Source organism: Leptonychotes weddellii, chromosome X (genome assembly GCF_054177405.1).
Source record: "Leptonychotes weddellii isolate Sample4059 chromosome X, ASM5417740v2, whole genome shotgun sequence".
NCBI classification, from domain to species: domain Eukaryota; kingdom Metazoa; phylum Chordata; class Mammalia; order Carnivora; family Phocidae; genus Leptonychotes; species Leptonychotes weddellii.
This window is the reverse complement of record NC_138385.1, coordinates 34,109,055-34,136,571: the sequence shown is the minus strand read 5'-3', so window position 1 is coordinate 34,136,571 and position 27,517 is coordinate 34,109,055. Positions and strand designations below refer to the sequence as shown.

Sequence of the window (27,517 nt, the reverse complement as noted above, 5' to 3'; positions counted from 1 at the left end):
CTGAGCCGAAGGCAGATGCTTAACCATCTGAGCCACCCAGGTGCCCCGGAAACATACATTTTTAAAAGAATTTAAGCGGGTCGGGCACCTGGGTGGCTCAACTGGTTAAGCAACTGCCTTCGGCTCAGGTCATGAGCCTGGAGTCCCGGAATCGAGTCCCGCATCCGGCTCCCTGCTCAGCAGGGAGTCCGCTTCTCCCTCCGACCCTCCCCTATCTCATGCTCTCTTTCTCTTTTTCTCTCTCTTTCTCTCTCAAATAAATAAATAAATAAATCTTTAAAAAAAAAGAATTTAAGCGGGTCTTGATTCATTATTATTGTTACCATTAACAACAGAGTATTAGTATAGCAAGGAAAGGTAATATAGCAAAAGGAATGAAATTAAAGTTTAATGGTAATTAACCTCTTCCTAGGAGTTACTTTGGTTAGGAAAAGAATGAGTTTTTTTTTCTTTCTTTCTTTGTGAGAGCGTGCACAAGCGGAGGGAGCTGCAGGCGGAGGGAGAAGCAGCCCCCCCACACCCCCAGCAAGGAGCTGGACATGGGACTCAGTCCCAGGACCCTGGGAGCATGACCTGAGCCAAAGGCAGACACTTAACCAACTGAGCCACCCAGGCGCCCCTGTTTTTTTTTTTTTTTCTTTTGTCCAGTGAGACTGGGCTTTACCCGAGAATCCTAGAAGTACTCAGGTTAAACATGCCCTCTTTCAGATGGGCGACAGGGAAACATAAGGGAGATATGGTCATGCTGCTTTCCTCAGACCCCGGATGATCCCTCTGTGAAAGGGGTTTTCTTTCTAACCCCTTCCGAAGTCACACAATTCAGCATGCTCTCTGTCTTCAGCTGTTGACCAGCGAGGCCCCACACCAAGGCCATCTTTAGCCCAAGTTTCTTGAACAGTGTTTGCACTGCACATTGGGAGGGGTGTAAGAGATCTCTCTCTCTCTCTCTCTCTGCATTTTCCTGGGCCTTATTCTCCGTATTATCTATGCTCCCAAACGTGTGTGTGTGTATATACATTGTGTATATACATATAAATATAAATGTTTATTTATATTTATTTTATATATATATGTATATATATATATGTATATATGTATATATGTATATATGTATATATGTATATATTTTTTTAGGGAAAAAAAACCCCAGTAAGTCAGAATGTCTTTTATTTGAGAAGAAAAAACAAAATCTCTTGGGAGCAGAAACGTTGGTACCTTTTCTCTTTCACCCAGCAGGGGTGACTTCATCTTGTGAGGTAGATTTTTCCATTTTGTAAAGCAGGGCTTTTTTTTTTTCAGGGTTTGAAAACAGTGACTCTGTGGCATTCTCAAGGGTCCTGGACATGGAATGTTCCAGAGCTCTCGGTCAAGGGGGCCAGAGCTTGACCCGAACCCTAACTTCTCTGTGGCTCAGTGTTCGGTGACTTTAGGGACAGGGGCATAGATTGTACTGCTCCCCGCTGATGTTACCTTCTTCCCCAATTTTGACCTCATTGTGCATTGCTTTGCAGAAAACTTGCTTTATTTGATGAATGGAATTCCTTGGCTGTTTATGTTTCAATGGATAACACAGTGGTCATTGAAGATATCAGTGAGTCCCTCGCCTGTTTACCTTCCTGGTTGGTGGGTGGTTGAGGTCCTTCCTCAACATTCAGAAGGTGTGTGTGTATGTGTGTGTGAGAGGGAACGACAGACAGACAGACACTGACCCTGGCCTGCTGCACCAAAGTAGGCAAACTTCGGGGAGCACAGGACTCCCTGTGCCTTTTCTTCTCTTCCCTTTCAGCTTTCTGAAAGGAAGAAAACAATGAGAGGGTCCTCTCTCTCTGGAAGGGCCCAGACCCTTTCGCTGCAGGATACTCAGAGTGAGGATAATCAGTTAAATCACCTACAGGTCTTCTGCCGAGGCCCCCATTGGCCCAACCATGTGCTCTCCCTGATGGGGTTAGAGAGACCAAAAGATACAGCCTCTGTCTCAGAGGCCCTTGCAGACTAGTTGAGAAATAAGATTTTCTCAATGGGCCCCTAAGATCTGGCAGGAGGTGAGTTCTCAGGTGCCAGAAGGAAGAGAAGTAAGGGCTGGAGGAGTGGTCTGGGCTTCCTGTGGGAGGCGGGGCAAGCTGGCCCCTGGTGGTGGTGGCGGGGGGGGGGCTTCTAGGCAGGAGATGAGGTGGCCCTCAGTTTTGCCCTGGGCATATCTCGGATAACGATACCCCTTGACCCAACTCTCTTGATTTCCCTTTCCAGAAAAAATGTGCTGTGTCCTTCCTTTGAGGGCGGACACAGTGGGTGAGAGCCCCGCCGACACTCTGAATGCTTCGAACCAGAGTAAGGGCACCCCTGCGGGCCGCCCAACCTGGAAACCCCTGCTGCTCATTGTGCCCCTTCGCCTGGGCATAAACCAAATCAACCCTGTCTATGTTGATGCGTTCAAAGTAAGTCACTCCTTTTCCCGGGCCCATTGCCGCCTGCCCATCACACCGCCATGTGAGCACGGAGATCCGTGAGCAGCAGTCCACAAGTGAGTTGAGAATCTTGCATTCTCTTTCCCTCTAGGAGTGTTTTAAGATGCCACAGTCTTTAGGGGCATTAGGAGGAAAACCAAATAACGCCTATTATTTCATAGGATTCTTAGGTAAGAAAAGAGGACTCGCAAGTAAGTCGTCATGGGCTAGGGGAGGGTGGGCAGAAGGTTTGCACGGGAGCCCAGACAATTCCGGTTAGGGGGCCCTCCTCTCGCCCAGAGGTGCCGTGGCCTCTGGTCAGCTCATCCTGTCTCTGGCCTGATTTGTGGAGAGTAACACTTCTTGGTGCCCGATGGAGAGCACATCCCCCTTCAGTGTCTCCACCGCCTTGCCTCTTGAAAAGATGGTTCCACAGCTGCTTGCCCACTGGACCACCCCAAGGGCATGGCATCTTTTTAGCATCTCTCTCTCCTTTCTGTGGGGGCCCAGGGTGGCAGGGTTTCACTCCCCTGGCATTGTGGATCCCCCTCTCCTTGGGGCTTGGGCATTCGGGCTAGGACCCATTCTCTGGCTTCCCAGGCCCACGCAGCTGGGCCTGCTGCCTCATCGTTCAGAGCCGTGACCAGGTGGAATTGAGAGGAGGCAAAGACAGAGCTGTCCTTTTTCTGGTAACGGGGGCTAAGCCTGAAAACCACTAACATTCCTAATGCGGACCCTTGCCTCGGTTGATGCCTCTGGAACCCTAGCCACCGTATAGGCTAGCTGTGATCTGAGTCATTTAAGGCCCTTGGCACACCAGGCGAGCTAGCCCAGTGCTTCTCAAACTCTAATGTGCACACAGATCAGCCTGAGAGCCGATTAAAATGCAGGTTCAGTAGGTCCGGGGTGAGATTCTGCACTTCTAACTAGGCGGGCCTGATACTGCTCGTGTAAACACCACACATTGCATACCAAGGGCCCAGACACCTGGTTGGTGCTGAAGAGCACAGGGAAGGGAGTGGTGTGGCCTGAAACTTGGCCTTGAGGAATATGAGCTTGGATTACAAGGGAGAGCCTTGGATGGGCAAGGGGAGCCAGACCGGCCATGGAGAGTGGCATGAGGGATGTGCAGAGGAGAGCGTGAAGTGAGCTCGCACCCCTCGCCGTCCCACCCCGTGGAGATTCAGAGAGCTGAGGTGGCTTGGGAAACAGACATTCCTGGCCCTGTCCTTGGTCTCCCACATGCCAGCTAGCTGTGTGATAGCAGGAAAAGAATATCCACTCTTTTTGTCTCAGTTTCTTCTTGTGGAAAATAGGGCCAGGGCCCCTGGCCGGCTCAGTCAGGGGTAGAGCACGCGACTCTTGCTCTTGGGGTCATGAGTTCAAGCCCCACATTGGGCATAGAGTTTACTTTAAAAAACAAAAAAGAAAATGGGGCTCACCCCTGCCTCGCCGTGTTGTCACCTCACAGTATAGCACTCAGCCAAGAGCTGGGCACATAGTGCGCACCCAGTGAAAGGTGGCGCCACCCTTCCGGACCCCCAGCACCTGTCTTTGCTTTGCTCCTCACTCTTCTCTTTGAGGTGAGGTTTCTACAGGGTGGCCTGAGCTCTCGCTATTGCTGCCATCTATTGGTCAAGCCTGAGAACCACAGCTTGATGGAACGTTTGCAAACCAAGGAGGCATTTATTTTTCTCAGTACAAAATCCAGTCTTTGGAGTCCTATAAATGTAGATGCCTTCCGCTTCTAAGCTTTTGGGTTCCTGTCAAAGAAAAGGTCGCAAAAATCAGTTTTCTCTTTTTCTGTGCTCGAGGCCAAGGCCGAAACAGATTGGAAAATAATTTTGGAGGGACCGCAAGGAACAATGTATGGGATTCCCCGGGGGGTCCTGGCCTCTCTTACCCCAAATTACCCAGAAAGAGTTTGCCGAGCCAGCATAGCCCCTCTGTTCCGTGAGGCCAGTGGGTCAGGGTGACTTTTGTGGAGGTTGACTACTCATTAAAGGGGTGTGGGCAATCTTCAGCTCCCCAGAAAGAGGTTTGCACAGTTCCCGTTTGCCATTGCCTTTTATAAATCCTTTGCTTCACCTTTATTTGCGGCCCCAAAGTCCTCCCGAATCCCCTTTTCTGACTTAACCCCTTACTGCATTATGTTGGGGGTTCCAGACTGGTCGAATGTCTGAAGGGAGGGAACAGATGAGAACTGCCATTTGCTGAACAGCTGTCTTGTGTCAGGGACCCTGCAAAGTCCCAACCCCAGATAGATAGATAGAGAACATATATACACATACAGGTATAGATAGGTAGTCCTATACAGAGATATAGATACAGACAGCACGATACCCCTGTGAGTTAAAGCTTACCATAGTGAAACTAAGAGAGGGTTGTTGCCTCAAGGTCACCCGGCTAGAAAGTAGCCAAGCCAGCATTCAATTCCAATTTGGCCAGCTCTGCCTACCATGCCACATTGCTTCCCAAGGGCCCTCTTTCCCAGTGGGAAGCTGGGAAAAGCTCTCGATGTGTGACACTATGTCTAAGATGAGAGTCCGGCTGTCTGGTTTTGCCTGCTTAGACAGGAGATGCTTGTCCCCTGCCCTTGGGTGAAGGTTGCCATTGGAGAGCCATTGCGTGAGCCCTGTGTCTGCAGGTGGTTGACCAGACAGCCTCTTGTGCTCAGGCCTAATTAGAGACCTTGGTTTGGTCCCCACATCCCTTCTAGGACCTTTTAGGGATTCTACTGTATCTCTCAGAAACAGCTCCACTACACACACACACACACACACACACACACACACACACACACACACACACGGAAAGGGCCAGAATCACAGAGATGCTCTTATTATCCAATTATTCTCAGCACCTTAACTTGAAACACTCTGGCAGAATGCTCTATCCTAACCCCGCTCTAGATTTCTATTTTCTTGTGCACAACTTCCTTTTCTTCTTACTTTTCTATGGTCATAAGTAGGCTTCCTTCTGAACATCCTGGTTGTTGCTTTTCTTTATGACTTGAAGCTTCTGGGGTATAACTGATCTCACCCAGCTGTGGTCTAGGGGGAATATATATGTCTGTGATAGAGACAAGTTAAGCTATTCATCAGGCATCAGAAACGTTCTCTGCTGACAGAAGCACTTAGATGTGGCCCAGCACAATCCTGGATACCATTCCAGGGAGAGTCTTGGGGGGCATCTCTCCCTACCCCATCCTCCTGCCTTGGGTAGATCTCTCTTTGGTTGCCCAACCCAGTCTACAACACAGAGGCCCAGCTGGTCCTGAGGCCCAGATGGTGAGGTTGGGGTGCTACTTTCGCTAACTCAGCATGCCACTGATGAGCATTGGAGGGCCTCTCAGCCCTTTGAATATCAAAGTACAAGTTTTATTATCTCAGACTCCTCCCAGGTCATTATTGGGCTGTGCTTGTTCACCTTAATGAAGCATGGCTTTTCTCTCCTTTGTGCAGGCCCATCATCTCAAAGTGACTGGGGCAACGCTTTCCACTGGGAATTGCTAACTTGCCAGCTAATCGAGACCAGAAGTCAGAGTCCATCCATAGCAGAGTCAGCATTCCCATTTCTTTGGGAAGGCCAAGACCTCTTTTTTCTTACCAGATGTGCTCTCTGACCACAGGTCTGAGAACCAATGGCTTGAAGCGAGATGCTTCCCAATGTGGAAAGAGGAAGAAAGCTCCCTAATGGCACCCGGGCTCACGCCCTGGTGATTGTACCTACCACCTCTTTGCTAACTGCTGCTCACAGAGCCTGCCATGTCATCTGTGGTCTCTCATTCGCACATTTTCTCAAACCCTTCCCTCTCCATTTTTGGTCTTGGGCTTTGAGGAGATGTAAATGCTAGGGCGAGTCTTCTCGTTGAATGATTGGATTTGGCTTCCTTCAAGCATGAGCACCCAAGTTTAGGCTTTCTGTCATCTCATTCCCATTGTCACCAAAGGGAGGGGTTAAGAAAACCAGAGCGCCTCCTCCCGAGGGACAGCTGTGGGGCCAGGGCCAGTGGTTCTTTCTAGATTAAGCATGTCTCATCCCAAACAGGCAATGAGCTCATTTTCTTGGACCCTCACACAACCCAGACTTTTGTTGACACCGAAGAGAATGGAACAGTTGACGACCAGACTTTCCACTGCCTGCAGTCCCCGCAGCGAATGAACATCTTGAACTTGGATCCTTCCGTAGCGCTGGTGGGTACCTGAAGGTTGGGTGGGCCAAGAGATACGACGCCACGCTGTTACAGATTGGTTCCCTGGGAGTTCTCCAGGTTGCTAGGTAGGACAGCGAGAGTATGTTCGCTCACTAGGCCCCATCCCCCGAGAGGTACCATAGTATAGTGGGGAAGGGATGGACCCTGAAGGCAAACTACTAGAGTTGGAATCCAGGCCCTGTCACTTACTAGCTATGGACTTATGGGGAGTCCTTGAACTTTTCTGAGCCTCAGCCTACTCCTCCCTAAAATGAGCAAAACAATACTTCCTTCAGGGTTGTGGGAGGCATACCGTGCATAAGGCACTCAGCACAGTGCCGGGCACACTGCAAGCATTCTGTAGATGTCGGTTATTATTAGTGTTACAGTCTTTCCCCTTTTACTTCTTGCCCCCTAATTATTGCCACCCAGGCACAGGGAATAAGGCGGGACATAGTTAGGGAAGGATCAGGGGGCAAGATCTGGGTGGATAGCACTCATTTCCCTGGGCCCGCAATCCAGGAAGATGCAGGGTTTTCCCCCTGGAGATATGACGACCGTCTATACACGCTGAAGGGACAGCTGCCCGTGAAGTTACCGGTGGTTCTGAGGCCTGTCTGCATCTTCTCTTCCAGTTTAACCCAATTGTCAGAGCACCAGAGACTGAGAGCGGACAAGAGTCCTCCTCTCGTTTTGGACCATTCTTTCACTACTGTAGGATGGCTCTGAGGATGGGGAAGGAGGTGGATGGTTCTCTTTATTCTAAGAGATCATTTCCTTCAGGTCAAAGCCATCTTATTATGCACTGCCTCTAGCTAAAAGTACTATTTGGCTTTTGTTGGTTGGTTTATCGACTGTTCTTTATGGGTGTGTCTATTTGCACACTGAGTGTAATGGAATTAACCCCATGCTTTGGAGATTGGTCTTCAAGTTACTATATCTCACAGTATGAGAGGAGGGTGACAGGGAGGGTCAGGGAGGGAAAGGAAGGGATGGGGCGAGAATGAGAGAAAGAGGGAGAGGGAGAGATGGAATGAGTGAGTAAATGTGTGTGTCCAGGTAAGGCAATGACCCGGGAGAGGGAGCAATGCAGCCAATGTGTTTCGCTATTGTCAGAAGACGCATCTAAAGAGAGCGACCCCCATCCCAGCTCTGGGCAGGCAGCGCCATCTTGTAGTATGAAGGGCCTGATTCGGTTTCCCTAACCAGTTCTAAGTTATGTTCTCTTGCTTTTCCCCCGCAAGGGATTTTTCTGCAAAGAAGAAAAGGACTTTGATAGCTGGTGTAGCCTCGTGCAGAAGGTAAAGATGTGTGTTTTTCTTAGTCTTAAAAGCAGAAGTTATTCAATAGGATCCCTTTTCAAGACTGCTTCACATAGTGACATGAGTCTAGCCTGATAGGATTGTATTGCAAGGGAAAAACTAAGATGTGGGGAATTATGCATAACTCTGGGGGGAACCAGAGCAAAACCTTTGCTTGAAACATGCTTAGTATATCAAGTGGGTGATATTTTTAGCTATGTAATGTCTCATCTGATTATGCCTACAAGTCACATGAAATATTCAACGAATATGCCACCATTTTCACTTAAAAATGCTAATTTCACGTAGTTCGGCCTAAAGTCTTCCTCATTCTGTTCCTACCGCTGAGATGGTTGAAGGAACCAAACTGCTTTTCTATTTGTTTTGTGGTCCGTTTACAGTTTCATATAGTCCATGATGTAGTTTAGGGGGCTGTCTTTCTCTTAGCTGTCTCATTTCTTTTTTTTTTTTTTAAGATTTTATTTATTTGACAGAGAGAAACACAGTGAGAGAGGGAACACAAGCAGGGGGAGTGGGAGAGGGAGAAGCAGGCTTCCTGCTGAGCAGGGAGCCCGATGCGGGGCTTGATCCCAGGACCCTGGGATCATGACCTGAGCCGAAGGCAGACGCTTAATGACTGAGCCACCCAGGCGCCCCTTAGCTGTCTCATTTCTATAAAATGTGGGCACGCTGCCATTAAAGGAAACACAATTTGCAGGAATGTGTGTAAACACCCAAGCCAGATATTCTCTCTTCTCGGTATTTTGTGTAAAAGGATATTTACTGTTTTGCTGGCTCACCAGTCTTGGCATCTGCCCCCCTCGTCCTAGCTTCTAACACATGCCAAGCATGTGGGAGACATTGATAAATGCTTATGAAAGAAGGGCGATCACAGGGAGTAGCTGAAAAGCGCCCTGGATGGGGTGGCAGGAGACTTGCTGTTCTCCTATCTGCAACAAAAGGAAAAAAAAAGAAAAAGAGGTTGGGGAGATGGGAGCCCAGAGCCTCTTGCAAGTGTAAGGAGGGCAGATTTTGTCTTCACAAGCACACAGATAATTGACACTAATGTCCCTAGCTGACTCTGCAACCCCAGTTCATCATTGGCTGGGACAAAATGGAGAATTCTTTTCTAAAGGCAATACTTACCCTGTCAGAATGCAGCAAAACTCTATTCACACGCCCTGTAAAGTCTGAATGAAAGTTCTCTGGTAAGACTGTGCCATCTAAATTAGGACATACACCACAAGTGTTGGACTAAAATCAAAACCCCGCCAACACTATGTCCTAGGATCCTCTGGGGGCGGATTTCACGTAATTAACACGCATTTCCTTGGAGCCAACACATCAGGAACAGCTCGGTGCTGAACTGAGTTAGGTGCAGGCAGCTGGCCTTCCGTCAGCTACCCCCTCCAGTGTCCTTCACAGACTGGCGCAAGAATTGAAGCGGGCTGGGTCTTCAGATGGATCGCGTAGAGGATTGGCACACTGGCCAGGGCTTTGTTCTCGCCTTTCCACAACCAGGTCACTCTTGCAGGGCTTGGGATCACAGATGGACAGCCGGACTGAAATGTGTCGTCAGTCTGAAATGTTTACAGCCGTTTCTGTGTGTCCTCAGGAAATCCTAAGGGAAAACTTAAGGATGTTTGAATTAGTTCAGAAACATCCATCGCACTGGCCTCCCTTCGTTCCTCCAGCCAAGCCAGAAGTGACAACCACCGGGGCAGGTAAGCCATTGTTCCGGGGCTCTTGGGTAGCAGTTGTTTCACGAGACCGAAGCGACTGTGGCTCACGCTTTCCATGGAAGGTACAGTTTCTCCTCAGCTGGCCTGAGCAAGGAGTAGTGTCCCCGATGATTTTAATCTTCCAGTGAACTGATCTGCACCAATTTCAAAGCCTGATAGTTGAAGAAAATGAGCTCAATGCAAAAGGGCCATGCAAAATCAAAAATGACGAGAACGTGTATTCATGGTCTGGCCCCAAATCCAAATCAGGGGCCAGGGGTGATTCAAAAGGTACCTCAAAGACCCCCAGAGCCTCATCCTCATCCCTGGGAATAAGAGCGTCTAACGAGCTCAATTATTTTTGCTTCTTTCGAAAGAATCTCTAGTACTTGTCCACGGTCCCACCTGCGAGTCTCCTCCACAGAAGCTTTTCTGTAGCAAAACCATTAAAAAATGAGTAGGCTTAACTACTGAGTAACTGTACCGACCAGTTCAACCCGAGTGTCAAGCTTTCTTCTTTCTCATTTCCATATTCCGATAGAATTCATTGACTCCACTGAACAACTAGAGGAGTTTGACCTGGAGGAGGATTTCGAGATCCTGAGCGTCTAGGGTAGTGGAAACGCGATTTGGAGGTCTGTCTTCGATCCGGCACCGGAAGAACACGAACCCGTTACATGAGACTTTTCTAGTCCACAAGTGCCTGATATGCCAACAGCATACAAACTTGATAGCAATCATGACTGAGCCAATTACCATTTCTCAGAAAACGAATGATAACAACCCTGCCCCAGAACGAACTAGAACAATCATGGAACATAGGAGCAGAAAGATTAGGAGCCGTCCCTTGCTTCCCAGCTTGTCTTACCTGGCCACAGCGAGTCTTCAGCTACTGAAACAAGGAGATGGATGTCTAACAGAGAGACAACAACTCCCACCTTGCTTCAAGCACCAGCAGAGGAGAGATGGTTACCCTGTGCTTCTTCCCCCTTTCAGGAGTGACCTCTTTTGGGCTAAATACTAAGAAGCAATCTGTTCTCTTGCTCTAATAATAAAGTGATTGCATCAGGGAGAAAAAGGTCTTATTAAGTTATTTGGATATGTATTTTAAATGGTTATAATGCAGATCAAAAATCTGCCCGAGAAATTACAGCAAATGCGCACTGGTTGTTCTCATTCCTATCTGAGGGAACCTTGCAGTCCGATGGGTCACTGTCACCATCCTTACTGATCTTTTTGTCAGATGTCACCCTGCCCTTCAATCAAGTCATGATCACTTTATTTTTATTTGTTTATTTATTTAAAAACTCTTTTTTAAATAGATTTTATTTATTTGAGAGAGAGAGCACAGGAGTCGGGGGGAGGGGCAGAGGGAGAGGGAGAAGCAGACTCCCCGTGGAGCAGGGAGCCCGACGTGGGGCTCGATCCCAGGACCCCGGGATCATGACCTGAGCCGACGGCAGACGCCTAACCGACTGAGCCACCCGGGCGCCCCAAGTCATGATCACTTTAAATCAGCGGTGGGCAAATTTTCCTGCCAAGGGCCAAATAGTAAACACTTTCGGTTTTGCGGGCCATGCGGCCTGTGTCACAGCCACTCAGCTCTGCGGTCAAAGTGCAAAAGCAGCCAATACCAGCGGGCACACAAACGAGCCTGGCTGTAAGCCAATAAAGTTTTATTTACAAAAACAGGTGGCGAGCTGGATTTGGCATGCAGACTGTAAGTTTGCCAATCACTGACTTAAAATTGTTGGTTTGGGGGAAAATAAAAAATGGTGTTTGACTTCGACTCCATTTTGGTTGACAGCCACAATTAGAAAAAATTATTCACGTGGTGACATTTAATCCGTGCAGCAAATGCAATTCCAAACCGTTTCGGGATGAGCAACATAGCAAATCTTAAAGCACATTTTCATCAAATTGGCTTTACTAAACCCTCTCTTGTGTGGCTGCACCTCAAGCCTAAGTGGCGTCTTCCCGTGTTCCTTTCCTTCCCTCTTAACTTGGGTGCATTTCACCCCCTTTCTCCACCAAGGCCTGAGGAAGGCCAGCAACCACTAGCGTGAAAGCCAGCACAGAGCAAAGTTGGTTTTGTTTTGTTTGTATATGTAGGAATATTAGAACACTTATTTCCTTAAATTCCATTTTTCTTCTTTTTTTTTTTTTTTCCAGTAGGTAATATATTCCAGTGGTTCAGAAATCAAAAGGTGCAAGATGGTATGCAATGAAAATGTCTCTCCCTCCCACAGGTCGGTTCCCTTCCCGGAATACTCCCAGCATCATTTCTTTCTTGTTTATCCGTCCGGAAGATATGTTTTATGCATATACAAATATATGCATATATGCCTTGGATTTGATTTTAACAACCTCAACATTTCTCTAGTTTTTAAAAAAGATTTTATTTATTTTTGAGAGAGAGCACGCGCGCGTGAGGGGGGTTGCGGAGGAGCAGAGGGAGAAGGTGAGTCTCAAGCAGACTCCTCGCTGAGCACGGAGCCCGACGTGGGGCTCGGCCTCACGACCCTGAGATCACGACCTGAGCCGAAACCAAGAGTCGGACGCCTAACTGACTGCGCCACCCAGGTGCCCCAACATTTCTCTACTTTCGATTTATCTAGAAAGGATCCCGAAGCCCCAGAAGTATGGAAACCCGTTTCTTGAACTCTAGCATGGATGGGGCTAAAAGCAGTTATAGGCGGATTTTGAAACTGAGTTGTGGATTTGTTGCCTTCTGCCTTTTGACCTTTAATTGTATTTTTCCCACCTCAGTGTTTTGTTGTAAAGCTCAGCTTGCAGTAACAGGCTCTGAGGGGGACTCACGAATTATAGCGAAATGGACTTTAGAAAAGTATTCATCAGAGAATGTCAAAAGAGTCAAATGTTGATGTTTGATTCCTTTTATTTGCAATGTACAAAGCTGACAGCATGCTTATTACTCAGGAGGTGAAGGTAACAATAATTCAGATTATACTGATTATGCTTTCTTTGTGTTGGCCCGGTTTATATAATATTTAAGGAAAGAGAATCACCTGGAAGGAGTTGCCTCATGTTAACATAGCTAAGTATTCTGAGAAACTGATAATCAGAGGAAATGGTTAAAACACATCCCCCTGCAGAGAATACAATACACTTTATAGTCAACTCCGGCTTGCTTTAGGTCTGCCAACTGCTAAGGAGAGGAGTGTGCTAGATTTGTATGAGGTTTAACAAAATATTAAAATAGTTTAACAGGCTACCTGTGAAAGAGCAATTGGATGGACATTTTAATGGCAAGTCTCTAACAACAGCCTCAGAACGCAAAAGACCCAACAAACCACGGCTTCGTTTTGCCCCACCGCACACATCTGGATGGCATTTGGAATAAACAGGGACCTCTGAGAAACTGGGACAAGGGTTTTGCCTCGTTTTGTTCCTGGAGTCCAAAGCAAAATTCACACCTCCTTGCCCATCCCCCTCTGCGCCCCCCAGCCTGGGAGAAAGGGGTGTGGTTCTCATTTCCCTTTCTGGGCCCCCGCTGCATGCGGTGCCTCCCTTGCTCTACTCTGGACCAGGCCAAGTCCTAGGTCTCTGGCTGGGGAGGGAGCCAGCAAGGAGGAAGTGATTCCTGTTTGGCACCATCTGAAGTTAAGGAGCCCCCTCCTGAAGCGCTCTGGGGCCCAGCCGCGCTCACTGCTCACTCTCGAAGGAATCAGAGCGCACCCCGGGCTGCCGGACAAGTGACAAGTTTCTTTTCTGAATGTGGAAACACCGGCTTCTGGTTTAAGCCAAAGACTGTGTGGTGACCTCGGAGTCTAAGAAAGCAGTCGCCCAGCAGGTCTTTCCGAGGCAGCCGTGAATAAGCATGCGAACCTCCGCATCCAACGGCAGCACCAGGTTGAAATGGGGCAGCCGAGCTCAGGAGGGCGGGCTCACCCATCGCGCCTGACGGTCGGGCTGACCAGTGCCCAGCAGCCCAGCCCGCGGGAGACTTGACAGAGGGGCACCCGGGCATGGGGCCTTCCTTCTTCAGCTCGTTTGAGGCTGTGAGGGGCCCGCTGTGGGGGGGAGGGGCGGGCAGGGGGCGGGGGGGGGCAGGTGCCTCCCTACAGGCTTTTCATACACACCTGGCAGCGGCTGACCCGCGTGTGGAGCCGCCCGGCCTTGAGCGTTTCAGATACCGGTTCCTCCCTAAACTGCTGCCTCTCTTCCACCGTCGTCAGCCAGAAACTGTACTTGTTGGCAAAGTAGTGGCAGGTGCCCCGGGCCCCACTGCACTCGATGAAAGGAGTGGCTCGGAAATCCTCCAGGCAGGAGCCCGGGGAGACCAGGGACTGGCCGCCGCCCTCGGCGCCCGCCGCAGTGTGCTGCAAGACAGGGTCAGCGCGTGGGCTGTGCGGCCAGCCGGAGCTCGGGCGCCTCGGCTCAGCCCCAGCATCTAGCCAGCACCCCCAAAGCTCACATTACAGGCCCAGGGGCTGCTCGTCCTCGGGGCCAGGAGCGTCCCCTCCCAGCTCCCCAAGGGCCCTCCTAACCCACCGCCCTTGGGCAGCGGGGACCTCTTGGCCGGCGTCCCCCCCCCAAACTGCCGGTGTCCCGCCGAGTTCCGAGGCATGTTCGGGGGCTCCCTGCCGATCCCCGCGGGCAAGTAAGTCTGAGAAAGGCTGGATGAAGGCAGACTCAGGAGGTTTGAGGATGCGGGTCTTCTCCGAGCCCTGGTCTACTCCAAGCCCTTGGTGGTGACCCCCAAGAAGAGCAAGAGCACGCGTGGTACCCCACCAAGTGGCTAAACCCTGGGCCCCTCCCCCAGCCTATCTATGAATAGCGCCGGCTCTGCAGTTACCTTCCTTAGAACTTCTAACGTTTTTCGATCTGTACCACACCCTTCAGGGCAACAGAGAGCGTTTGTTGCTTGCCGAGTACAAGAGGGCCTCGTATGTGGCCTAGTGTCCCGGCCCTCCTGTCAGGGCCCCTTCAGCATCCAGTGTCAGTGCCATTCATTAGCCCATAGTCGCCAGTCACTGTACCCACAGACAGCAGTCCCGGGTCTCCGCACTCCCCACCCCCTCTCCCATCACAGCCGCTGGGGTATTAGCTGGACCACAGGGAGTGAGGAAGAGGCTTCATCCCCCACCCCCCGGGTCAGCAAGTGGCCAATGGGACAGATGCCCAAGTTGGACGCTCAGGGATGGCTTGCTTTACAAAACTCCGGGAGGGTTAGTCTCCCTATAAGGGATCTTTCCTGACAAATGAAGCATCAAAGTTTTCCTCATTTTGATCCTCAGATAGAACACTTTCTGGAACAGACGACACACTTCCCTGCCTTACTAAATGGCAGACGTTGCGTCTTTTGCACTTTGCGCAGGACTCAGGCTTATTGTTGGGAATGTTGCTTCTTGTGTTGGGCAGTTGTGTCCCCATACCAAGGGACACAACTTGTAGAGTTCTTAGGCCACCTTTGAATCATTTTCTTTGGGCTTGCAGACGTTCTCAGCTCTTTCTTAGCAAGACCTACAGCCTTCCCACGGCAACAGGTAGCAGCAGCAAAGATCCCACCAAGGATGTAGAAACACAGCATGCCCTCATCTGAGCTTTTCAGGAGGACATGAAAGGTGGCCGGAGGGGCCTGGGACGGTGGGCAGAAGAGGAGGGGCGCCCATGCCCAGCCTGGGCAATGAAGAGTGTGTCCGGCCTTGAGTGGGGACAGCCTCTCCCTCACTGTCCCCCGGGATCGGGTGTCACCTCCCTCCCTTGCTTGTGGCATACCTGAAGCTGGCATGGAGACCTTAGGGCCTCTGCCAGTGATTCATATTCTCAGCCCTGGACCTCTGGGTGCAAACTGCTCCTTTCCACTCACCCTCAGAATTACCCATCATTCATGCAGGACTTGGCCAAGGTCAGGCCGAGCCTCTTGCTTCTTTTCAAATTCTGTGGTTCCTACCTCATGTCACTTGGGCCTGCGAGCCCGACTGAGGGACCCTCCCAGGGCTTCCCCCCCTTCCCCGCCGCCCTCTGCCTCTACACTGGGGAAGGCGGCAGGGTAGGGCCTCACCATGAGGAAGGAGTACCCGATCCAGAGGCTGCGCCAGCCCAGGGGGCACTGCGGGATGGTGACGTCCTGGCTGTGCACGGCGATGGCCTGCGAGGGCGCCTCGCACACGGAACAGCGGCTGATGTACTGGGGGATCTGGGCCTGGCCGACGGGCATCATGGGAATGGGGGCAGTGGTGGAGAGCCAGTAGGATTTATCGTTGCGCCTGGCATAGTGGCACACTTCGTCGACGTTGCAGTAGATGAAGGGCATGGTGCTGAAGCGGGGCAGGCAGGAGCCAGCAAAGCCTGGAAGGAGAGCAGGTGGGCAGGGGCGGGTGAGGTGTGGCTGAGAGGCGGGGCTGAGACTGTCCCCAGCGCCGCTAGGGCTGGACGGGCCGGGTTGGCATCCAATCGCTCGTCCCAGAGCAGGGACGACCCTCCTTCCAGGCCTGGCACATGGTACCTCCACTGGCGTCTGTTGGTCAAATCCTATTTTCAACGCACCAGGGAGGTTTGAGAATGAAAGGACTCTTTGTGTAAGCCGCATAACGACTCCCTAATTAATCTGTGGTGTCAAACTGGCATTTAATAGAGCGAGTCTGTGGTTCAGAGTCGGCACACCTATAGACAATACAATTAATTCCTGGGTAATTGCTGTTGCCCCACAGGTCGTATTATTATTATTACTCCTGCTAATCGCTAATGTGTAATGGATGCTTAACATGCCAGACACTGTCCTAAGCGTTTTCCGCTGGGTGATTCATGTAATCCTTACAATCCTTATGCCTCTGAGATAGGTACTAGCATTAGCTTTGTTTTCATTTAAGGAGGAAGTGGAAGCTCAGAGGGGCCGAAGAATTCGTCCAGGGTCCCCAGCCTGTAAGTGGGAGAGCTAGGGTTTAAACCCAGATCCGCCTGATGCAACAGCTGGTGTTCGAACCCCGCTACCCAACGGTGGGCCTGCCCCGGGCTGGGAGGACCGAGGAGGGGAGCTCTTGATCCCCGTTGGTGGGGGGGGGGCGTGGAGGATGGCTCTGACTGGTGTCAGAGCCAGTACTCACCCAGGTCCTGGTTGTGGGCTTTCTCCTGCCCCTCCACGAACAGCAAGCTGTAACCCACCCACAGCTGGCTCATCCCGACGGGGCACAGGGGCACCTGTTCCGACTGGCTGTGCTTCACCAAGGTGTACCCCACTCTCACGCTCTGCCCAGGCACTCCAGCCCTCCCGAAGGGACCCTTCTTCCCCGGAGCACCTGAGAGGGAGAGAGCCGGAGAGGGGGGTGAGCTGCTCATAAGGGCAGCTACAGACTTCGTGGCGAGCACTGAGCACGGCACACTGCAGAGCTCACTGGATCCTCACGGCAACGTGAGCACCCCGTTTGGTAGATAAGGGAACAGGCTCACAAGTCCCGTAGGCCGTGGAGCTGGAATGCCAACTCAGGTGTATCCAGCAGCGGAGTCCCTATTTGAAAAAGCGTGCTACCCAGCTCCCCTCCCACTGCCACCTGGCCTCAGGTCCTCTACGAGGGGACCTTGCAGGCTCGCCCAGGACATAACCGAGACCCTGCTGAATCAGAGGCAGCAGAAGCAGAATTGGGACTAGCGGGGCAAAAATCATACCCGCTCTCCTGCCCATGGCAGACGTGGCTAGTTAATCGTACCCCTTTTCCACTGAGCCTCAGAGCTGTTCTCTACGCAGGACAACTGATTTGCTATCTCCACTATCAAATGGGAGGTAAGTAGCAGCCATTCCTCATCTCAGACTTTCTTATGCCTTGAACCGCCCCCTTCCCATCCATGTCAGAATCCCAGGGTAGAAGAGGGGAGGTGCAGGGCCAGGGCCCAGGCTAGAGGACAGTCATAGCTCTCCCGAGAGCTGGGAGAGAACCCAGAGAAGGATTTGGAAGGAGTCCTTTGCCTTCCAGAAGGTGGGGCTCTCATCCTTCCTAGGCTCAGAGGTGGGGTGGGAACGAATGGAACGCAGTCTGGTTTTCCAGGCTCCTAGTAGTGTCAAGCTTTACTGCCCGGTTTCCTGTTTCTCAGATTTGAGATTTAGGCTCACTCCAAAGCCTCCTATCCTCACGGAAACCCTCTGCCCCCTGGGGCTGACATCACCAGACCTTCAAATCCTGGAGGGCCTTGCAGTCCGGGGAGACCAGGGTCACCGAGAGCCCCAGGCGGGCCGGGGAGTCCGTTGAGACCATTTTTGCCAGGGATGCCAGGGAAACCTTTGGAGCCTGCAAGGGGAGAAGGCCGGCAGCTCGGACTCCCTGTGGGAGGTCCGCGAGAGCAAGCCCCAGAGAAAAAGGACTCGTGTGTCATGCCCAGGACTTACCAGGAGAGGGCGCAGTGGTCATCATTTTAGAGCACTCAGGGCTGAGCCTCCTGGGCTAGTCCTTAGCTGGAGTCCCGAGTCTGGGCATCTCTGTCCTGGGACCACTGCTCTGCACGTAGCCCTTCTGAGCCCCCCTCACACCTATTTCTCCCTCCCTTCCTCTCATCCTCCCAGCAACGCCCAGAATGCACAGAAACTCAGAGTCCCACGTCAGAGAGGAGGACACCTGGGCCCGGAGAGACTACTCACTTACCCGAGCTGGTGCATCAGCTGGGATTAGAAGCTGGGTTTCCCGGGCCCCCCAGCCCCGGGGCTTTGTCCCTGGCTCTTGATCCCCCACCGCCCTCCCTCCTTCCCTCGGCGGCACGTTAGAGAGGGACGTGCTGCCCAGAGTGGTCGCTATGCTCTGCCCACACATTCTCTAAAGCCAAGTACATCTGCTGACCTTGCTGGCCCTCCTTCCCGGCAAGAAGCTCGGGGGCTGGGTGCCTGGGTGGCTCTGTTGGTTAAGCGTCTGCCTTCAGCTCAGGTCATGATCCCGGAGACCCAGGATCGAGTCCCACATGGGGCTCCCTGCTCAGCAGGGAGACTGCTTCTCCCTCTGACCCTCCCCGCTCTCGTGCTCTCTCACTTTCTCTCTCTCTAAAATAAATAAATAAAATCTTAAAAAAAAAAAAAAAAGCAGCTCAGGGGCTTTTGTGAAGGAAAGGAGGAAATGCCCCATGAAGGTGCCCCCTCGGAGCTGGAGATCCCAGCCAGTTGCTTCAGCCTCTCAGCCAAGGCCGTCTTAGCTCCCCTCCCCCGAGAAGTCCCCTATTGCTGGTGCTCTCCTTACCTTGGAGGCCTACAGGGCCTTGAACCCCAGGGTCTCCCGTGAGGCCAGGGATGCCATCGATGCCCGGTAGACCCATGGGTCCAGGAGGAACCTGGACAGCTTCTGCAATTGGTGTTTGTCCAGGAGCACCTCGGGGTCCAGAAAAGCCTGGGGGTAAGTGGGGGAGATGGAAATATCAGGTGGGGGCAAAGGAGATGACTGGCATGGGGCCCCAGAAGCCCGCCGTTCTACCCGGCAATTGCCCGCTTTCTGCCTCGGCTGTCTGCCCCCACAGTCCCCAGTGGATCCCTCCAGGATGACTGTCACCATGCTTTACATGATGTCCTCTTTACCCACCTACCTCCCCAGGGAATTGGTGGCTTCTTGAAGGCAGGGAATGGGTTACATTCATTGCATTTCCTCAGGGCCCGGCGTAGGGCCTGGGACATGGTAGACAAGTCAGGACACGACTATGGCAAATGAGGTGGGCTGGGCTTTCGTTCGGGGCTGGGGTCGCTGGTTCACTCCCTCACTGGTCAGAACACAGCGCCAAGGAGGCCAAGGGGAGGCGTCCAACCTCGGAGGTTCAGCGGGCACCTCGGCCTGGGACCCTGAGCCTGGCCTGCCGGTTTACTCATAGCCACATGAGCCAATTTGCTTACTAATTCATTGACCAAATATTTCTCAAGTGCCTACTACGTGCCACACCCTGGTAGACTGAGGGATGGAGCAGTGAATAAGACCGACCGTTGTGGAGACTACGGTCCGTTGATAGAGATGGAAGATGCATAACCTGACAAATACCGTTTGTCTTCCTGCAAGTTGTAAGAAGCGCTACAAAGGAAATGAACAGTGCAGTGACAGTGATAGGGACGGTGACAGTGAGCCGAGGGGGCTCTGGGGTGGAGAACCGGCTTGAGAAAGAGTGATAAGTGGCCTCTTATGAGCAGTGACATTTAAGCTGAGACCATTAAAGAATTAGAAGGAGCAGGGGTGGAGGGGAGGGCAAGAGGACTCTAGGAAGTAGAACTCTCCTGTGCAAAGGCCCTGGAGTCAACTAGGTCGGCTAAATGAAAGAGGCGGGTGTGGCAAAGAAGGAGAACAGAAAAGAGGAAGGGCTGATGATGAGGATGACTTGGGAGGCGTCCCCTGGGACTTTGGGAGCCATAGTTTATTGCTCTGCTATGGGAAGCCAGTGGATGACTTATGGCTTAAAAGGTCTCTCTGACTGCTTTGTGGAGAAATGATTGTTGGGGGAGCTGCCCAACGGGGGAGGAAGCTGGGAGGCCAGTTAGCAGGTGGCTGCCGTGATTCCTGTGAGAACCAGCGGTGCTCTGGACCCGGGTGGCAGCAAGGGAGGTGCTGAGAGGTGAGCAGATGTGAGGCGCATCAAGAGGAGGCAGCCCGCGGGGCTTGCTAACAGGTTCGGGGTGCGTGAGGGGCTGGCGGTAAAGGATGGAAAGGGTCCTTCTTCATTTCCAGAATTGAGCCCGTGGGTAAGTGGCAATGAGTGCAAACCAAACCGAACGTGCCCACCAAGGCAGAAGGCGTGCAGAGGGGAGATCCGTAGCCGGCCCCATGGTGGCAGTGGCCTTCAGTCCCGGGAGCTGCCGGACGCAGAGATGTCCCCAGGGTGGGGACATACCGTCCCTGGAGGAACTTCCTGCTGCTGCCTCAGACACCCAGGCTGTCCTGGCGTGGTGAGCAGTAACTCCTGTGGGCACATGACCCCCAGACCCGTCCCTAGAGCTCAGCATCAGCCGGGCGCGTGCTCTCAACTCACCTCTGGGCCCTGCCTTCCCCTTCATCCCGGGAAGTCCTGGGTCTCCGGGTAGCCCGACCTTGCCTGGAATCCCCATGAAGCCAGGCTCACCTCTCACGCCTGGCAAAGTCCAAAGGAGAGCAAGTCAGGGCCTGGCACGGTGGTGCGGGTGAGGGGCGGCGGGGTGAAGACGAGGCAGATTTGAGGGCGGGAAGAGCATGATCAGCGGGCCCCTCTTCATGGGGCTGCAGGAAGGGGTCATCTCTAACTGTGGAGTGGGAAAGGGCCCAACAGCCCGCCGAGCAGCCATACCTTTCAGTCCCAGCTCTCCAGGGAGGCCGGAGAAACCTGGAATTCCTTGGTCTCCCTTGGGCCCTTGAGGGCCAGGAACTCCAGGGAAGCCAGGGTCTCCAGGGTCACCTTGATCAGAGGACGGCCCAGGGGGCCCCGGGCGCCCCGGGGAGCCTGGGCGGCCTAAGGATAAGATAAGAGGAATGAGGGCAGGTGAGCAGGAAGTGGCCACCGCTGAAGGCCTCAGCCTGCTAGGAAGCCAGAGCCTGTTTCCCAGGGCAGAGAATGTTCCCTTGCTGTGTGCGGGGTCCCAGGGCCTGGACCTTCCCGAACCCTCTGAGCAAATGCAGCCCGTTCCAGTCCCCTGTGTCCCTGCTAGGGGAGGGATGTGAGGCCAAGCAGGCCCATGCCTGTCCAGCAGTAGGAATGGGGCCGGACTGTATTAGGACCTCTCCCAAATCCGGACAAAAGGTGAAGGTCAAACCTCTTGGGGGGGCTTCCTGTCTTTACCTCGCTCTCCATCTAGGCCTGGTCGCCCAGGGTCGCCAGGCTGTCCCACTATGACTGAGGGCAAGGAGAGGCCTGGGGCACCGGGCAGACCAGCAGGGCCCTGGAGACCTGGGAAACCTGCAAAGAAGAAATAAAAAGGGGCCGCTATGGGCTTGGTGTGGCCGGGCTCTCCCGGAGAAAATGGAAGCGGTTAGGTAGGGGCCAGACCAGCGAACGCCCTCAGAGGGCTCTTCTCCCGTCGGTCAGTTGGTCTCCCTTTGCAGCCCACCGAGGAGGAGCACAGCCCACAGGAGGTCACAGAGACTCCCTGTTCACCAGCCCCTCCCCGCGCGCCCCCCTCCACCCACCCTCCCCCGCAGGTGCCGCAGTTCCTCCTCGGGACGGAGCTTTGGAAAGTTCTAGCTCCCAGTGTCGCTGGAAATGGAAATATTTCAGACAGATTTCCCTCAAATGGGGAAGAAAAGAAGGCATGACTACAGCACCTGGAACTGAAGTTTCTTTAAAGTGTTTTTAAACCTTCTGGCCCTGTGGGCACATTTTCACTGAATTAGCCAGTTATGTCTGGGGCTGCCCAGAGAAGGTATGAGGGCCGAGGTGGGGCATGGGCTCCAGCCAGAAGAGCCGCGGGCTGGGTCTGAATGCAGGTCCCAAGGGCACTACGGCTTCCGGTGTCTTCTAGGGCTAGTTTCTGGGTCTTCTAGGCAAACTGGGAAAGGCTTTGACAGGCAATCCGTGATATCAGCTGGCTGCTTGCTTAATTGCCTATAGAACAAATTTCTCTATACCACATCCCGGCCCCCTCTTTTGGTCAAAGAAAAAAGCTATTTATTAGAGTAGATACAGAATACTTGTCTACTCCGATATTTTTTACTTGTTTTCTGTTTGTGGAATGATTTCTACTATAACGTTCAAAACCAGAAAATTTCAACTGATTACAGAAGATTTATTGAATATGCATATGAAGACATACATGGAATCCTGATGGGAAACCACATCAAAGCCATATGTAAAATGTCAAAGTCCATCTTATACTTGTAGTATGAAAGAAATGTATTTATTATTTTGGCATATTCTAGAATACATTCCAATGACGAGAAATAGATTCCCACTGGTTGAAAACTATTCTGGTGGTCGAGATGATTTTTTGTTTGTAACAATAAAATCCAAAAATACAAGGTTGAATTTTTATTTTTCTGATGAAGAAAGCCAGAAATATTAATGTGGGACTTCTCGTATTCTGTTAAAGAAATGGTAAATCCATAAAAATGCGTAAAGAAAGATGGCGGATTGGTGAATTCCGGTGGTTTTTACAGCTCATTAGTGAACTGAATGCAGAGGAAACATAAAGAATAAAAAAGCAAATTTCAAGAAAAGGCTCCAATTATTATAAGTCCGGAAACGAAACAAAAGAAAAACAAGTTGTTAAGCCACATGTTGTTACTTTTAAGTATGGTCAGTTATGTCTTGATGAACCTTTCAAGTATTTTTCTTTGTCACAAAGGTAAACTTCTGAAAAGAAAGACATATTGTGTTTTTTCCTGAAAATATAGCTTTATATATACACATACATATATTTTTATATATAAATATAAAATATATATATGGTGAAATGAAGCAAAAAACAATAAACAAGACACCAGATGGTGCTGTGGGCAGCACACAGATTATAAAAAGCTCCCATAGTAGTTTTTGGAGCTGCCTTCTCTTTTTACCTGTTTTTTGAGTTTAGAATATACCAATCTAGCATTAAAACTGAAATAAAGGTCCTACTGATCTCGAGTAGTTAAAAAAAAAAAAGCTCATGTATTTCTTTAAGAATGAGACACTTTAAAGGAGCACGTGAAAATGCCCGATGGCATGTTTTTCCAACTCATTTCAGTGTCTGAGACTTAAGAAAAGCCTAGGTACACAAATGTAGCCTCTAAATATCTAGTGCAAATGCGAAAATGAATGGTGTGATTCATAGTTATTTAGAGAAAGGTATTATAGGGACAGGGACTGCTTTAGGAAGTTTGCTTCGGGGTAAATCTTCATTTTACACTGATTTCTATGATCGTAACAGAGTTAGGTCCCTATGGGGGGGAAGATATTTGCTGTATATTTTTAAAACAGTGTTTTAATTAAATATTGAGAAGAGCAGAAGAATATTTATAAATCGCAAGTAAAAACTCACCCAGATAACAATGAACATCCAGTTTAAGAAAAAGATGGCATTACCTTTGAATTTCTTTGCATGCCCTTCACAGATCCCTACCACCTTCCCTCCCTCTCAAGGGGCTACCACTCCTGAATTTTGTGTTCATCATTCGCACAGTTTGACCACGCGTATCCGTGTCCCTAAACGATATATTGCTTGTTTTCATTTATTTATAAACTTTGATCAGTGGAATCATACCCAACGTCTTTCTCTGCAACTTGGGTTTTGTTTTTGTTTTTGTTTTTAAATCAACATCGTGTTCCTGAGATGTATCCATCTTCACATGTGTTGTTTACTACATTTGTCACTGTGATTTTGTTATTACCTCAGAAAGCAAAAGGAAATGGATAATTTAATGACCAGGCATCCATAATCAAGATGGGAAACCATCTGGGTTTTGCTTCTCTCCGGGTCCCCTCTTTTCTACCTCCTGTGAAAGTAGCCACACTCTCTCCCTATGGGCTCAGACCCTGTGGGAGCCCCCACTCGGAAGAAGCTGCTGGCTTTCAGAAAAGAACGGGTTGGTCCTGACCAAAGGAAAAAGTGAACACAGAGAGAGCAGATGCACCAATATAAAATTCAGCAGAAAATGAATTAATGTAGAAATCAGTTCCTGGAAAACAGACACGCATTATACAAACATGCACATAAATTAGATGCGTGGGGACCTCAAGCTTCAGAACCATAACGGAGGAGCAGAACATTTTGCAAGTAGAATTTCCCCAGGGAACACATCATGATATAACGGACAATGTTTCTTGAGCACCTACTATGTGCCAGGTGCTGTGCTAAGTGCTTTTATACCTATTACCTCGCTCCTCATTGGTTCCTCACCAAACCTGTGCGCTCAACTCTCTTATTATGCCCATTTTACAGAAAAGGAAAATGAAGGGTCCATGGGGGATTGAGGGGCAAGTCACTTCCTTGTTCAAGGTCATACAGCCAGTGAGGGGTAGAGCTGGAATTTGAATCCAGTGGTCTGACTTCAGAGCCCATACTCCTAGGTGTGATGCTACACTAAATTTGTTTGCTGTCTTACATCGAGTGCCATGTATCTGGGTCTTCAGAACATTCGCAAGGAGAGGGAGAGACTCAGAATTCATTCTTGCCATTTGAGAGGTGGGGAAAGGAAAGCTCAGGAGACTTCAGATGATATCATGAGTCAGGGGCCAAGATTAGGGCAAAACCTGCTTTCTAGTAACCCCCACAGATCCTAACTGAGTGCCTGTGAGTGTCTCTCCTAGGGAGACATTTATCTTCTTGGTCTTGGGCTCCTTCCGGCAGCCACACTGTCTTAGAGCCCTGGGAGTAGAGCGCCAGCCACCCTGGATGCTGAGGAACTTCCAGCAAATCTCTTGCTAAGTGGACAAGCCCTGGACCTCAGGACCTTTAAAGTCAGGCCCTGGCCAAGGGTGCAAGAGAGACCCTGGGGTTAATAAGGGAGAGCAGGAGGGAATATGGAGGCTAGAGGGAGCTCACCGGACTGCTCCTTGACACGCCTTCCAGGAAAGCATGCCCCCCCCGAGCAGTCAGTTCCACTGGGTTCTGAGATCCCCAGAGATGTGAAGACATGCACAGCTCAACCCTGTGAGCCATGTGGCCCTGAGGAGCCCCAACCTTGGCTCCCTGGCTGGGCCTTACTCAGCTTCTATAAGGCCTGACTTGGGCTCACTTACCTCGGCCACCTTTTTGTCCTTTCATGCCTGGCTTCCCTGGGGCACCAAGGCCAGTTCCTGGAGAACCTCTTTCCCCTTTGGGACCAGGCAGGCCAGCTGGCCCAGGCACGCCGGTTATACTAGGTCCTAGGAGGAGATGCAGACAGAGGAGGGACAGAACTCAGTGCGGGCGAGGCTCTCATGCCTAGCTCATGGGCTGGGGGCCTGCCTGACATGCACCAGAAGCTGAGTACTGAAGTAACCGGAAGGAGAGCTCATTCTGAGTAGAAGGACAAACTCCTTCCCCCTTCCTCCTTCCTCCACAAATCAAGGCACCTCAGATCGGGGGCCTGGCAAGGAGATCTATGAGCTGAAGGATATGGGATACCCCACAGTTGAGAACTCATGGCCAGCCCCCTGCCAGCCTTCTGGAAGAGCCAATGCTCTCCTCCTTGCCCTTGAGGGTCTTCCTTACCCGGAGTTCCATGGGTTCCCTTGGTTCCTGGAAGCCCATTCAGCCCATGTAAACCAGGAAGTCCAGGGAAACCTGAGGAGACAGAGTATCAGTAATGGCTCTGGCAACTTCTGAATCATGAAGGGTTAGCCAAAGGTCCTGAACCCCCAGAGCCTTCCAAAGTCCTCATTTTAAAGGTCATGGTCTTTCTGGAGGCATTACTTAATGCCCTAAGGGAGAGCAGACCACTCCCTAACCTCCACCCTAGCTTTTCCTGACTCTCATTAGAGACCCATACAACTTTAAGAGCAGGGTGGTGGATGATTAGGTCTCTTCAAGAACGCAGCGTTGCCAGCTCCCAGAGACTCGCTATCCAACCCTGAAGTCAGGGGAAGGCTACGTGTGCCAGGACAACAGCCTTGCTCGCTAACTCTTCTCTCCATGGATTCCCTGTTCTCCTCTTCCCGTTATCTGTCACATGGCCAGTCAGTAACTCCCCAGGAAATGGCTTGCCCCCAGAGGGTGTCTCCTAATATAAAGGAGTTGCTCTCCTTTTTCTGAGGGAAGAACCTCTTTCCCCACGGCCTCCTCTCAAATAGACATACCTTTGGTTCCCATTAGGCCAGAGGGTCCCAGGGGCCCAGTTGCCCCTGGATGGCCTGGAGAACCCGGAAACCCTGGATTTCCTCTCATGCCTGCAATCCCGGGGAGTCCTGAAAGTGAAAGCAAGGCAGGAGCTCAGAATGGGCCATGGCTTGAAGCTGACCCTCACTTTTTCAGAATACAGTCTTTGGGTGGCACGGTACCTGGGGAGCCAGGAAGGCCAACATCTCCAGAAATACCAACATTCCCATCTTCACCTTTGCTTCCTGGGAAACCCACATCACCAACGAATCCATCTGTTCCTTTCTCGCCTACAACATCAAGAAAAATGCTGAGTGGTCGGGCCCCGTTTCGGGTACCATGTTTTTCCCAGGGGAGGGGGAGCAGGAAAGGAAAGCTACTTGAACTGTCAAGAGAGCCTGGTCCAATGAAAAAACTCTGAAAAGGATGGTAATAGAAGACCTATCTTTGCATTTGCAAGGTGCTGCCCCGCTACGGTAAGTAAACGTGTTCTGTGTGCCCCCATAAAGAGGAACAATGGGTGGAAATGTTCGAGAACCAGTTTAGATAATTATAAACCGAGGAAGTGGACGCCATTATCCCAAAGGTCTTATTCGACTTAACTCATGAGTCTCGAAGGAAAAGTAGACTCGTTTGCTTGGGGAAACCGTGGGCTGCCTATGAGTGGATATGTGTCAGGGTAGGAATTTCTTTGCACTGGATAGAAGTTACAGAACTTGGGGTTGACCTCCCCAATTCCTCCTGATCCTCAGTTTTGAGGAGCCTGTGAGACACGTGAGATAAAAGGACAGTAGACTTACCTTTAAAACCAGACTCCCCAGGTTGTCCCTTGGGTCCTGGGCTACCGGAAATTCCAAATGTCTGACCTTGATCTCCTGGGGATATGAAGATATTGTCCAAGTGGTCAGGAGAAGCTAGAGCTCATTTTACAGCAAAGAGATCTTTTGATGGCAAAACCTTTTCAGATTCAATGTAGCCAGAGGAGATCTTTGACAAAAGTACACATTGGGTAAAAAGTGACCAATCACCAAAAAAAGGCTGGGATGCTAACAGGCTACTGGCAAGAAATGCTGCTACGTGAAGCATATCTCCATTGGGAAGACATCGCTAGGTTCAGTATGGGCAGAGAAGATGGGAGGAGGGGTGCTAAAACATCACCAGAATGGAACAATGATGATGGCAAGTATGGGAAATTTTCCTGCCCC

The 27,517-nt window shown here is 50.9% G+C and overlaps 2 protein-coding genes across 3 annotated transcripts in view; one reads left to right on the top strand and one right to left on the bottom strand.

Annotated features, from left to right (window-relative positions):
• Window positions 1–10,739, top strand: part of ATG4A (autophagy related 4A cysteine peptidase) — a 53,888-nt gene extending 43,149 nt beyond the window's left edge. For both annotated transcript variants that reach the window (XM_006749334.3, XM_031020481.2), the window contains 7 exons: window positions 1,512–1,591; window positions 2,248–2,435; window positions 2,557–2,635; window positions 6,495–6,640; window positions 7,884–7,940; window positions 9,556–9,664; window positions 10,203–10,739. In XM_006749334.3, the coding sequence (XP_006749397.1) occupies window positions 1,512–1,591; window positions 2,248–2,435; window positions 2,557–2,635; window positions 6,495–6,640; window positions 7,884–7,940; window positions 9,556–9,664; window positions 10,203–10,273 (730 nt within the window). In that variant the 3' untranslated portion in view covers window positions 10,274–10,739. The remainder of the gene's footprint in view (window positions 1–1,511; window positions 1,592–2,247; window positions 2,436–2,556; window positions 2,636–6,494; window positions 6,641–7,883; window positions 7,941–9,555; window positions 9,665–10,202) is intronic.
• A 1,803-nt stretch (window positions 10,740–12,542) lies between these two features.
• The window catches only part of COL4A6 (collagen type IV alpha 6 chain), a 251,832-nt gene continuing 236,857 nt past the window's right edge, over window positions 12,543–27,517 (bottom strand). Inside the window, exons 32-44 of the mRNA XM_081808441.1 lie at window positions 27,113–27,187; window positions 26,495–26,602; window positions 26,294–26,401; window positions 25,710–25,781; window positions 25,256–25,381; window positions 21,383–21,499; window positions 20,894–21,055; window positions 20,603–20,701; window positions 18,841–18,987; window positions 17,791–17,907; window positions 16,732–16,923; window positions 15,690–15,976; window positions 12,543–14,004 (exon numbers count right to left, since the gene is read on the bottom strand). Of these exons, the coding sequence (XP_081664567.1) occupies window positions 13,744–14,004; window positions 15,690–15,976; window positions 16,732–16,923; window positions 17,791–17,907; window positions 18,841–18,987; window positions 20,603–20,701; window positions 20,894–21,055; window positions 21,383–21,499; window positions 25,256–25,381; window positions 25,710–25,781; window positions 26,294–26,401; window positions 26,495–26,602; window positions 27,113–27,187 (1,871 nt within the window). The 3' untranslated portion in view covers window positions 12,543–13,743. The remainder of the gene's footprint in view (window positions 14,005–15,689; window positions 15,977–16,731; window positions 16,924–17,790; window positions 17,908–18,840; window positions 18,988–20,602; window positions 20,702–20,893; window positions 21,056–21,382; window positions 21,500–25,255; window positions 25,382–25,709; window positions 25,782–26,293; window positions 26,402–26,494; window positions 26,603–27,112; window positions 27,188–27,517) is intronic.